Source organism: Herpailurus yagouaroundi, unplaced genomic scaffold (assembly GCF_014898765.1).
Source record: "Herpailurus yagouaroundi ecotype Mexico unplaced genomic scaffold, PumYag 160, whole genome shotgun sequence".
NCBI lineage: Eukaryota > Metazoa > Chordata > Mammalia > Carnivora > Felidae > Herpailurus > Herpailurus yagouaroundi.
Window position 1 is genome coordinate 53,698,917 of NW_024412401.1, and position 13,562 is coordinate 53,712,478.

The window sequence follows — 13,562 nt, forward strand, 5'->3', positions numbered from 1 at the left end:
ATGACACTCCCCGAAGCTACTGCTTTTATGAAGGCGCCCCACGGCTGCTGCCATCGGCAGTCAGCCCGCCTCGGACGTCTGCACCCTGTCCCCCATCGTGACTCTGGGAGCTCCGCTCACGCCTGCCCAGCCTCTCACGCTCTCCCCGGTCTCAGCCTAAAGGTGAATGTGCTTTTTGTCGAACCAAGCCTCAAAATAGGACCGGCCACCATGGATGGCCATGAACACTTTGTGCCCTCACGGCTGGGATTTCACAGAGAGCCGGGGTGGGGGTGGGGGAAGGGGGCTGGAGAACAGGCCTGCGTAAAGCAAATCCCCCCCCACCCCACCCCCCCACCCCCCGGCAGTAATTTCCACCTAAGACAAATCCAGTGACCCAAAGCACGCTGGTTAGGACACTGCACCTGACCCCGTCATATGTAGCTCCTAACTCAGGCCAGTTTTCTTATTTCCACGTTTAATTTCACCCTTTTCTCTTCAAAGGTGTGTTTTCACAAAGACCAGAGGGTTACTGTTCACCGAGTCCCAGCTATGAATTCAGAGCATTAGAAAGAATTATCAAAGCTGCAGCCAAAAATTATCGTCTACACGGCTAATTTTAGAAAATAGTTTAGTGCATTTTTGTTACAAAATTCATTTACAGGAGGTTATTCACATGTACTTATCAAATCTGCTCCTGGTAATACATGAAAATATATTCACCAAATAAACCATGCACAGTAAAGCCAAGGAAGACTGTATACAAAGAGGCAAAACAAGCGTTTGAGTAGGATATATTCGTGGTGAGAGAATGAACACGGAAAGAAAACGGGGCACTTCCTTCCAACGCCACGGCAAGGACAAAGAAAACAGCCGTATTTTTCACTCTGCGAGAACGACACCGTTCTGACCGCCACCACCAGAGAGGCGCCCGTATGAAATGATTTATGCCGACATTTTTACCAACCAGAACAACAAACAGTTTCAAATGCGGGATCAGGCGGGGCTGTGTTCCCAGGGAGGGGCTGTCAGGACACAGGCTGGGTGGGTGGCGAACCAGCAGAAGAGCACAGCGCCAGGACGGGTGTTAACGCTGGGCCCCAGGAGAGAGCACCGCCCGGGTTTGGCCTGGGAGCACTGCTCTCTTCATTTCTGTGCTGCACCAGCAGAGGGAGAAGTTCCTGGCCCCAGCTCTGCCTGTCACTGTCACGCCTTTTAGGAGCCGACGGAGTGCTTCGACCCTTTAAATCGTCACCACCAAGTATCCGCTCAACGAGGCATCTTACAAGATAGCAGCAAAGTGAACTCAAACTAACAATGAGGTTTCGTGCCAAAGGCACATGCGGGAAGCCTACAGAGCCCCTGACTCAGACGGGGTGGGGCTCGCCCTGCACCCCACACCCTGCGCTTTCCGACACCGCGTGGCCAAGGACAAGTGTCTCGCCCACCAACGGGGGACGGAGCACATGCCCAGGGCCAGGAGTGTTGGCCCAACACCAGCAGCCGTCTGGACCCCGCTGGGCGGGACGTGGGTCACAGAAGGCAGGTTTAAAACTTCTGGCAGATGTTTTAAAGCTCTTAAACAACCAGTTTCAGTAGAAGTTCTGACACAAAGCCCCCTTGGCTTAAAAAGCAGAGGACAGCATTTTAAATGGTGCATGTGGATCTCCAGGGGTCTGGTCTCCTCCCCAAAGTAGCTAACGGGCTGCTAGGCGAGTGTCACTCGCTACCGTGCACCCTCACGTCTGACCCTGCGGTCAGACAGGCCTCCCTTGTCCAGACAAACGTCCGCTCGCCACGGCACCCCCCTCCACAACAGCACCATCCCCTCCGATCAGATGATCCTGCCGCACTGATGTACTGGCAGCAGGTCACGCGGGCCCCAGAGCTCACAGGAAACCTGTCCGCTCTCTTCCTGGGTCTCAACCTCACACGTCTGCACTCTTCTCCTTCTCTTTTCAAAGAGAGGGATTTCCTGCCCACAATATTCTATCTGGCCTGCCCTCTCGGGTCCCAGGCTGCCCGGTTAGTGACCAGAATCCCCGGGGGGGGGGGGGGGGGGGAGTAACAGGCAGTAACAGGCAGTTCCTCACGCTCCCCCCAAAACAAACTGGTCGGGTTCTCCCGGCAACCGGCAAGCTTTCACACCCGAGCCTCGGTGGCTCTTCCAGGGTCCTCCCGTGCACTGATCCGGCACCTGACGACCACTGGACTTGTAACCCACCGGTTCCGGGATGCTCACAATACGCTGGGGGGCATCTGAATGGTATCTCAAGAATGATTCTTTCATTTCGTATTCTTCTATCTCAAGGGGAACTCAGAATTTTAGCTCGAAACCCATGTGCTCCCTGAAATAGGTAGACGAACTCATCAGAGAAACGTAATATTCTGTGCCAAGGAGCCTCATCTAAAAACACCCAACATCAGCAGAACTTCACCTAACGTAGCTCTGCTTCCTGAAGGTTCCCCCAGGAGACTCCACTTGTTTTTTTTAAAATAGAACTAGAGACATCTGACCCACCAGCATTAACTGAGCTTACTGCAGACTCCCCGGGCCGAAGAGGTCTGTCTTGCCATAACGATGTTTGAAAGGGCCTGTCCTCCTCCTCCTCCTCCTGCCCCTTTTGATTTTTTTTAGATATAAAGTTTGTTCTGTTGGAAATGAGCAACATTTTAAGCAGGGAAAAGAAAAACGGTCTACTAGATTACATTGTAAAAGGATTTTGTTATTTGCTATACAAATGTACACTTCAACTTTTACACCATCCACTCCAGTCTCCCTCACTATACAACAACAAGAGATCAACGTTTTAAGTCTTCAAGGACAATACAACGGACACACAAACGCCCTCGACAGCTTTTGCGGCTGACAAAAGATATCAAAGACACCGAGAGGTTCAGGTGTTAGGATACGTTTTCCGTGTTTTCCAACAGCACACAAACTCCTTTAAGGACAAAAATAATCGGATCTGGACAGTCCCATTAGTGGTCATCTTAAGTCTGCGATGATGCTGGGGCTGACCATCTCTGTCACTTGGCTTTACTATAAAAACTTTCTTCTCTTGGAACCACTGTCTTCCTCCTCCAGTCTCCTGTTGTCCCAGCCGGAGCGCCTCTTCGGGTGACGGCTCTCAGGGCTCTGCGTCTCCCGGTCCCCTTCGCTGAAAGCCCTGGTCTCTCTCCTGCGGCTGAGCCCTCCTTCCCAGTCACATGCTCTTTTACTCGCGGAGACATCCGTACCGGCAGCTGGAGGCTCCCACTGCACGGGAGGGTTCTGGTTGCTCAGCGTGGTCCCTCTGGCGGTGGACAGCTGGGCACCACCCGGGTCCTGGTGACTCAGAGGGAAGCCTGGCTCCCCCGAGGGAGGCGTGGCCCCAGGATGCTGGGGGCTCAGGGGCTGCGGATCCCTCGGGCACGTCCCTTTGGCTTCGGGGTCTATGCCCAGCCTCCTAAGCAGTCGTGGGTCCCGAAGCCGGTCCTGAATAGGAGGTCTTTCAGGGTCCTTGGTGGTAACAGCACCAGTGGATTCCTTACAGCTAGAAGGCACGTGATACAGGGAGGAAGGGAAAGACGTCTTGGCACATTCACCGTCTGGCTTGCTGCTGGGCAAGCCACCCTGGGGTCTGGCCACCTCCGGGGCCACGGTGGGCGGGTGAGTCAGACTTCTCTGCAGGACGGGCTTGAGTTTCAGAATCTTGGCTGCGTCGTGCCTGTAGTTTTTGTCGCACGTCTTGACAATGGCACCCCGCTTCTGTGCATCCTGAATCAGGTGATTCCAGTGCTGATTGTCCTAGAAACAGACAAGGGAGAGACAATTACACGCCCCCCCCAAAACTCTCATATGCTTGGGAAGCATGAGATTTCTTTCATTTCTGAACAACAATAAATTCACTTCATGACTAGGCTCTCAAGAATCCACTAAAGGAAAGAGAAGTCCAGACACAGAAAGAAGCCATGTTATCAGAAAAGAGCCCTGGTCACCGCCTATAAGAAAGAACTTCCCCCATTTTACCACGTTACTGGTGCCGTGTGGTCACTGGCTGTTACACAGACCGTACCAGTTGCCAGCAGCCACAAGGAGCTATTTAAATTTCAATTAATTACATTAAATTAAATAAGAAATGCACTTCCTCAGTTGCAGCAGCCACATTTCAAGTGCTCAGTGGCTACATGTGCCTCGTGGTTAGTGACTGGATGGTGCGGGCACCGAACAGCTCTGTCATCCCGGAAAGTTCCTCGGACACTGTTGATCTAGAGTCTTGCCTGCTTCTCGAAAGGCTCATATGCTGGAGCAGGAAAGCTTGGTGCCAGAAAGCCCTAACTTTGGGGTGCATGTGACTATTCTAGAAAGAGGCCCATAGCTGCCACTGAATTCTCAAAGGCCTCCTGGACTCCAAAGGGGCTAAACCATCTTCATCCACTGAGACAACTATTCCACAGATTTTTCCCACCTTCCTGGAGGAGCTCAAGTTATGAGACGCACACCTAAGGAGAAGAAAACCCACCAGCATGCATCCTCCTCACTTCCTGTTAGACCTGGCTTGGCAATCAATTGCTGCTTTACAGTTATTAGAATGTGGGCATCCTTAGAAAGAGGAGCGTGCATGAGAGGAAAAAACACAAAGCCTGGAGGGAAGAGGAGGGGGAGGGGCAAGAGGATGGGGAGGGGGAGGGGGAGGAATAGAAGGAAGAGGAGGAAAGAGGGGAAGGGGGAGGACAGGGAGGAGGAAGGGGGAGGGGGGGAGAGGAGGGGAAGGAGAAGCGGAGGAGGAAGAGGAGGGCGATGAGGAAGGAGGGAGAAGAGAAGGAGCGAGAGGAGGAGGGCAAAGAGCACAGCTGTCCACTGTCCACTGTCCTCGCGGGGGCTCCCATCCTATTCATAAAGGTGGGGGAGGGCAGCAATTTTAACTGGCTGCATGACCTGGGTCAAGCGGGCCTCTCTGGGCCTGTTTCCTCATCTGTAAAATAGGAACGTTGTTTTATTTCACTTGAAACGCACACCGTGTTCACATTTTACCATTCGTGAGTCGGGGGTGCCTACCAGCCAGGGCGCAGTCTCCGAGTAACTAATCCTAGAGGAATTCCTGGCTAGGCAACCACGACCCCTCGACTTTCAGTCAATAAACCACCTGAAGGAAGAAGGACTCCCAGCTCTTGCCTGAAAACCTAGCCACAGAAATGTTCTGATGAGACAAAAAAGAACCAGCATCAACTCCTGGAGAACGGAGACCAGGGGCTGGTGGAGAACCCCGGAGACCGTGGGGGGTACCCTTAGGGAACGCCTTCCGATGGCACAGGGCACAGGGGCACGGCCTGTGCGTCAGCGAGGCCACGTGACTGTGACCCGGGAAATGGTTACGTAGCGCCAGACTCGGAAGGTGAAATACTTTTAGGGATCTCTCAACCTGTTCATCTTGTCTGTATTTTTTCTCTTTTGTGCAAACAAGAGTGACCTACGTCTGTCTAAACAAGACTAGAAGGGTTCGTTTAATAAATATAAAAGTTCTAAGTGGAAATAAAGCGTCACAGCCTAACAGTAGCACATAAACTAGCGACTTATGTCATAATGGCTTCTTGGATTTGACGAACCGCAGTATCCATGCTGACCTCACAGCATCTCGTTACCCTCGAAGGGCCGCGTCAGGAACACGCAAGGCCGGGGCCGGCGCACACCACGCAGGCCCGCGAGCCAGGCTCCGCCGCTCGGATCTCTTTCTCGCTCCGGAGAGCTCCAGAGATGCTCACCCTGTGGCCGAAACACAGGTGTGACACGAAGCAGATGGTCTTGCTGTCTCTGCCACGTCTACGGAACCTAAAGGTGGTGTTTAATCGGATTCTGAGAGCACAAAAACGGTTCTGAGTAAGGGCTATCACTCTTGGTTTCTCAGAGAAAACCAAGTGCCTTCGTCATTGGTTCTGTTTCCAGAAGGAAAACTGGGGTAAGCATAAAAAACAAAAACAGAAACAAAAACATAGGAAAAAGGCTCCAAGGACTGCGGAAGTTAAGTTGGAAAAACCCAAGTGACAAACTGGGACTTTTTTTACTGTATTCTTTCTCCATCTTTTTACGGCGCTGGCTTCCCAGAGTGAAGACCTCCCCCACGCGCTCTCGGGGCCCTCCTGCCCGGACTCTGTCCTGCCCGGTCATCCGACCGCAGGCCGCACTGCCAGGGCACAAACTCCTGGGTGCCAAACAGAAGGGGGCGGTGGGAATGGGGGAGCCCACAGAGGCTCCTTTAATCAGGGCATACACAACACAAGTGCCATGCTGCCTTCCAGGTTTAAACACCGCCGAGATTCAAAAAATTTATTACTAAAAATAGTAATAGGTCAACCAACTGATAAGAAATCCCGTTTTCACACTTAGATCCTTACGGTCCCAGGAAAAATAATTCTACAAAAAACCTTTTATTTTGAGGTGACTGTAGATTCACAGGAAGTTGCGAACAAAGTACAGAGAAGTTCACGCTTCACACAGTCTCCTGAGTTATGAAAATGTTTTTCAAACTTCCAGCTTACGTATAAATGTTCGTGGCAGAGAGATATAATAGTGAGACAATTACAAAAATATATGCCCCACTGAATCTTATCCTAAACAAGTACAAGTGGAAATTCAATTTCAAAAGCAAAGAGAGTCCTACGGCTATCTGTCCTGCAGGACGCTTTTAAGAGCAACGTAAAGATTTATTTTTAATAGTTATTTCACCATGTCGGGATTTAGAACATGCTAGAAACAAAATCTTTAGTTAAACTTCTAACAAGTTTCTCATAGCGACTTAAAAACAGGTGGTACCGGCAGCTTTCAAAAATTCTTTCAACGGGGCACCCAAACAAGAAAACCTGAAAAGCACAGACGCAGGGAAGAAGTACACGGGCAAGACAGCGTCGGAATGCCCTCTGGTGGCACTAAGCCGGAAAGTAGGGGGAAAACCGGGGAAAAAAAAAAAAACCGAATGAGTTGGCTCCACTCCTACGATAACCAACGACCGTGTTAGACACTGAAATTGGACAAGTCCGAAGCTATTACCCCTAAGGAGACAGGCAGCAAGCATCTGCTTTCCTGGGCCGTGACATCACCGAATGAGGCCGCGCTCACCGTCCACCACGGACGGACGCAGACCTGCCGCCTCTCCTAGAGGGGCTCCGCCACGGCCCCCGCCCGGGGGACACGGAGCGCGCGGCACACAGGAGGGAGGACCCGCGCGCGCTCGCCAGTTCCCTCCCGCTGGCCTTAAGCTGGGCCAGTAACAACCAGGTGAGCTGAGTGTCTGCTAAGTGCCCACAGCTGTCCAAGCACTTCACGTATGGATTTACTATCTCAACAGTCCCCGGATGGGAGACTTCTTTCTTCTTTTTGAAAAAGGTCATCTTGAGAACAGACCACGGGTACCTGGGCCTTGGACCGGGGCAGGGTGAGCAGTCAGCACCCAGGCAGAAGCTGCTGGAGCGCAGAACCACCAGGGGGAAGAGGCTCATTATTCCGTAACCCTGCGATCACTTGCATTTTGATGGAAAATAAAAACGAAACCTCGAGCCAGCCTCAGTTAACCATGGGCAGGCTCTGGAGTCCTCTGGTCCCAGGAATGCACCTACCATCAAGGTCCTTAAATGTCCAAGGATGAAGAGGCTGTACTTGGCTCGTGTAATGGTGACATTCAATCTTTGCAAACTTGCCAGAAATCTAAGTGGTAAAAAAAAAAAAAAAAAAAAATTAATTTTTTTTGCAGAAAGACTTAGCATGTGAGTGCAGGTGAGTCACAGACACACACATCAGACAGCTTTTCTCGGGCTCCTTCTCCTCCTTTAACGTGATGTGGTTTTCTCCTTTTTCCCAACATAGGGTCCCCGGCAAATAAGAAACTTCCATCAAAAACAATAAACAAAATATCCGGAGCTTTCCCTCCCAAGTGGTGCATCGGTCAATCTCCTAGTCTCACTTGGAGGAGATACTGGCAGTTTTAACAGTGTCATTCTTAAGCCTTAGAAACACCCTAAAAATACAATACTAGATCAGTTATTATTTTTAAAAATTAAAAAAAAAAAAACACATTTTTTAGTAGGCTTCGTGCCCAGTGCGGAGCCCAACACGGGGCTTGAACTCATGACCCCGAGATCAAGATGTGAGCTGAGCTGAAGAGTCGGACGCTTAACAGACAGCCACCCGGGCGCTCCTTTACCAGTGACTCTTCATTTAAATGTATCTGAAATCACTCAAATGTCGTGGAGCCAGTACACAAACACACAAGTCTCAGACAAACGTACCAACAGATCTAGGGGAGCTCAGAAGGAACAGAACTGCCATGCGAACAAGGTGAACTTTCCAGTGAGCCGGGAGAGAGCGGACCGCTAACAGGATGGTCCAGAGACACCAGGCCCCCGTGTGTGCGTGCAGACTCTCTCCAAACGGGGCAGGGAGAGCGTACGTCACCGTTACTTACGTTACTGTTTTCTTTCAGACCAAGTCAACATATCTGTACAATCTGGAACTTTCACCTCCTCAAAAGAAGGAAAAAAGTAACTACACAGGAGTCTCAGGGCTCCAAGACTCGGGGGAGTTTTCTCTCAACCGTCACAGTGTCCTGGGCCTCTTTAGTGAGTAAACCCACAGGAGTTAAGGCTGACAAACTTGGCCAAAGCACGAAAACACAGCGAAGACGGAAAACCACTCCATGACCCATCCTGGAGAGGAGCAAGCCCCCTGCAAACTGCCCCCGGTCCAAGATCGAGGGCACTCTTCGGAGGGAAAGGACAGACTGCCACCGGGACACAGGTTAACACACGAGGTACGAAGAGCAGCACACCAGACAGCGGATCGACTTCACGCAACCGAAGGAGGGAAACCTTCACGACGTTACGCACGGCTTTATAAAGGCCGAGGGAGCAAACGACGGTATTCCCCGACGGTGGTCGGAAACAGATCTGGCTCGAGACTACAGACCAGTGACAAGGCAGTGACGAGAGTTACTCACCCAATGGAGCCTTGCATGGCATTTGCTCTGACACACGTGACGATAACACAATCTTTCTGGCGGCCCTGGAACGCGTCCACGGTATCTACTTCTGCCGGCCTATTTGCAAAAGAGAAACAGGCTCGTTGGAAAAAGGAAGCTCATCACGAAACGCACACGTTTACACGGCAGTGTTCTGCAAAAGCTTTTTTTCACGGTTCTCTTTTTTTTACCGAAACCGGATTCACGGAGCGTAAAATTCCCCGTTCTAAAGTACAGCACTCCGTGGTGCTCAGTACCCGCTATGTTGTACAACCACCACCTCCGTCTGCCTCCGCCACGACACTTCCACCCCTCGTGCCCGTTGGCAGTCAGTCCCTCGCGATTTCTCCCGCTCTCCAGGCCTGGCAACCACCAACCTACTTTCTGTCTGGTAATTTCACACAAACGGAATCATAAAATGCGTGGCCCTTCCCGCTTGGCTTCTTTCACCGCCATCGATCCATTTACAACTGAGGGACGTTTGGCTTGTTTGCTCTTTTTGACCGTTACGAGTAACGTTGCTGTGAACATTCACGTACCAGCTTTCGTGCTAACATCTTCTCCGTTCTTTTGGGCACATACCTAGCAGGGGAGCTGCTCGGTCGCTTGGTAATTCTATGCTTAACTTTTTGAGGACTCGCCAAACTGTTTTTCCACAGTGATCTACCATTTTACACTCTTCCCAGCAAAGCATAAGGGCTCCAATTTCTCAACGTCCTTGTTCAAACTCTGTTATTATCTATTATTATCATCATCGTCATCATTTAGGTGGGTGAAAGGGTATCTCACTGTGGTTTCGATGTGCATTTCCCTTAGTGACAAACGAGGTGCAACATCTTTCCCGTGCTGGTTGACCATTCGGTCACAATCTTCTTCTGAGAAACGCTATTCAAAGCCTTCGCTCGTTAAAAAAAAAAAAAAATCCGATGACTCAACCGTTTGTTACCGAGTTGTGGGAGTTCTTTCTATACTCCGGATAGGAGACCCATCGGATACAGGATGTGCAAGTAGACTTTCCTTGACTTAGGATGGGGTCACATCCCAATACACCCATCAGAAGTTAAAAATACCTTAGGTTGAGAATGCATTTGTTACACCTAACCTACTGAACACCGGAACTTAGCCTGGACAGCCTCAAACAGGCTCAGGACACTCACGTTTGCCTACAGTTGGGCAAAGCCCACTTCCTGATAAAGTGCTAGGTTATCTTACGTAATTTACTGACCACTGCACTGTGATAGGTACAGAACGGTTGTGTCACGGTTCACCCCCGGGACCGTGGGGCTGAGCGGGCGCTGCGGCTCGCCGCTCCCCAGCATCACGAGGCAGGATCGTACCGCACACCGGTCCCCGGGGGAGAAAAAACCAAATTCAAAACCTGAAGTACAGCTTCTACTGAATGTGTGCTGCTATCACACCATCAGAAAGCTGAAAAATTCTAAGTCAAACCATGGTAAGTCAGGAACCATCCGTATCTTCTCCCACTCTGTGGGCTGTCTTTTCCCTTTTTTGGTAGTGTACTTTGACACAGAAGTTTCTAATTTTTATCAAGTCTAATTTATCTATTCTTTCTTTGGTGACTTGTGCTTGGGTATCATACCAGAAAATTGTCTAATCTGAGGTCATACAGACTTATACCTTTGTTCCAAGTTTTATAATTTCATCTCTTAGATTTCCTGCTCTACTCCACTTTGAGTTCATTATGGAGCGGGAGACGAGGTTCGAAACTCATTCTCTTGCAGGTGGAGGTCCAGTTGGTCCGGCACCATTTTGTTTCCCCGAGGAATGGCCTGGGCCCCCTTGTTGAAAACCCACTGGCCGTAAATGCGCGGGTTTATTTCTGAACTCCCAATTCTAGTCTACCGGTTTACAGGTCTACCCTTAGGACCGCACCAGTTCTGATAACTGACTCTGTAGTAAGTCTTGAAATAGGAAGCATGAGCCCCAACAGTATTCTTGTTCAATATAATCGCGGTGTCTGGCATCTCCACGGGAATTTTAGGTTCAGCTTGGCCATTTTCACACAATAGGCAGCTGCAATTCTGGCAGAGACGGCAGAATTGAGGGGGAGTCTGTAGATCACTCTGGGGGGCGCCGTCCCCTTCACAACACGAAGTCTTCTGATCCACAGACACAGAATGCCTCTCCACTTACCTAGGTGTTAACTGCTTTCACCACTCTGTGCTTTTCGATTCCTAAATATTTTATCCTTTTTGACTCCACTATAAACAGAATTGTTTTTTAGATTTCCTTTTCAGATGGCTAGCCGCTACTGCGCACACACGCAACGGATTTTTGTATGCTGATCCTGCATCTACGACTTGGCTGAACTCACCTGTTAGAATGGAGAGCTTATGTAGATTTTTAGGGTTTTCTACATAGTAGGTCCGGCCAACTATGAAAAGGGATAGTTTTAGCTCTCGTATAATACAAATTAATTAATTAATTTCTTTTTCTTGCTCAATTATCCTGCTTAGGACCTCTAAAACCATGCTGCACAAACGTAGCAAGAGCAGGCACCCTTCCTGATCCTAGCGGCACAGCACTCAGTCTGACCATCAAGCATGTCATAGACACCTTCTATTAGGTCGAGGAAGTTCCTTTCTAGTCCTAGTTTGTTGAGTGCTTTTATCACGAAAGTCTGATGCTCCTTCTACATCTATTCTGACGATCGTGTAGGTTTTCTCCCTTTATTCTGTTAGTATGGTAGATCACACAGATTGACTTTTGTATGCTGAACCAACCTTGCATTCCTGAGATAATCCCACTATGGTCTTGGTGTATACTCCTTTTAATATGAGATAATCCCACTATGGTCTTGGTGTATACTCCTTTTAATATGCGGCTGGGGGCGCCTGGGTGGCGCAGTCGGTTAAGCATCCGACTTCAGCCAGGTCACGATCTCGCGGTCCGTGAGTTCGAGCCCCGCGTCGGGCTCTGGGCTGATGGCTCAGAGCCTGGAGCCTGTTTCTGATTCTGTGTCTCCCTCTCTCTCTGCCCCTCCCCCGTTCATGCTCTGTCTCTCTCTGTCCCAAAAATAAATAAACGTTGAAAAAAAAAAAAATTAAAAAAAAAAAAAAATATGCGGCTGAATTCAGTTCCCATTATTTTGTTGAGGATTTTTACATCCATATTCATAAGGGATACTGGCCTGTAGTTTCTCTCTTCTTGTGATGTTTTCCGTGGCTCTGGTATTATGGTAATATTGGCCTCATAAAATGAGTTAGAAAGTCTTCCCTCCTCTTCTATTTTTTGGAAGAGTCTGAGAAGGATTGGTGTTAATTCTTATCTTAATGTCTGGCAGAATTCACCAGTGAAGCCTGGTCCTGGGTTTTTCTTTGCTGGAAAGAGCCTGACCACTAATTCCATCTCTTTTTACAGGTCTGTTCAAATTTTCTATTTTTTCTAGAGCCAATTTTGGTAAGCTTGTGTGTTTCTAGATTAAGAAATGTTTGAGTTAATGGATTTCCAATGAGACAAAAACACGATCTTCACCCTGTACATAAAGGCATGTAAAGGGTTAAATACTTTATCCCAAGTGCAAGTGTTACTTCATGAATCCTACTAGAATTACAATTCAGGTCAACAAGTCCCGGGAACTAAAGGAAAAGGCCTGGAGGGTTTCTCAGTCGGTTCCACTGCCAGTTGTGGTGGGGAGGACATTGCCAGCAGCAGGAGGTACTGACTGGTCTGCGGGGCTGGGAGGGTGAGCGTTCCCTACCCAGCGTGACCCAAGCCAGCCCGTGAGTCTCCTCCTGCTATCCTACCACAGCCTGAGACCATTCCCTAGAGTTAGGTTTCCTTTTATCCCCTCTTTCTTCTTTCTAATTCAACCGAAAACCTGGAAATATCTGTAAAAATATAGATGCCTCACCCTTTTCTATCAAACTCTTTGTCCAAATCCTTCTGAATCATCGTCTTCTGAGCCTTGTAATGGGTTATTATGCCAATGTTCCGGAAAGTAACATCCCTTCTTTTGTCTTTAATAAGTTTAATTATTTCCATTACCAGTTTTATTTCTTGAACATTTATATATGAGCTAAATAAGATGAAAAACAAAACAAAACAAAACAAAACACATCAAAACTAATAGCAGTCCAACTGCTAGCTTCAGTCCCACTTTGTTTTCTGCTAGAGTGAAGGGCAGGAAGGTAGCTTTGACCTTTGCTCAGTCATCAGTGGCTCAAAGAGGCTGTTACAATGACCATCAATATGGTACCCTTGAAGATATACAACCACCCAGTGAAACAGGAAGTTATGAGGACGAAGAGTGTGATGTCACCTGAAGCTTACTCACCGATCTCTTCATCTGTCAAAACAGGGACAGCAACAGTAAGAAGTATTGACAGTAACCAAGACAGGAACAGTAAAGAGCTAGCACTAAGCATCTACTGTCTGGGGGCGCCTGGGTCGCTAGGTCGGTTGGGCATCTGACTCTTGGTTTTGGCTCCGGTCATGATCCCAGGGTCGTGGGTTCTGTCCCGAGCTGAGCTCCGCCCTGACAGCACGGAGCCTGCTTGCGATTCTCCCCCGCTCTCTGCCCCGCGCCCCCCCCCTCCCTCAAGATAAATAAACTTAAAAGAAAGAAAAAAA

At 49.3% G+C, this 13,562-nt stretch overlaps 1 protein-coding gene across 7 annotated transcripts in view; it reads right to left on the minus strand.

Moving 5' to 3' along the window:
- Positions 1–593: 593 nt before the first annotated feature.
- Positions 594–13,562, minus strand: part of SETX (senataxin) — a 65,583-nt gene continuing 52,614 nt past the window's right edge. For 6 of the 7 annotated variants that reach the window (XM_040482718.1, XM_040482716.1, XM_040482717.1 and 3 more), the window contains 4 exons: positions 12,844–13,008; positions 8,949–9,047; positions 7,573–7,660; positions 594–3,769 (listed from right to left, as the gene is read on the minus strand). In XM_040482718.1, the coding sequence (XP_040338652.1) occupies positions 3,023–3,769; positions 7,573–7,660; positions 8,949–9,047; positions 12,844–13,008 (1,099 nt within the window). In that variant the 3' untranslated portion in view covers positions 594–3,022. The remainder of the gene's footprint in view (positions 3,770–7,572; positions 7,661–8,948; positions 9,048–12,843; positions 13,009–13,562) is intronic. The other variant, XM_040482719.1, reaches the window with a different exon arrangement.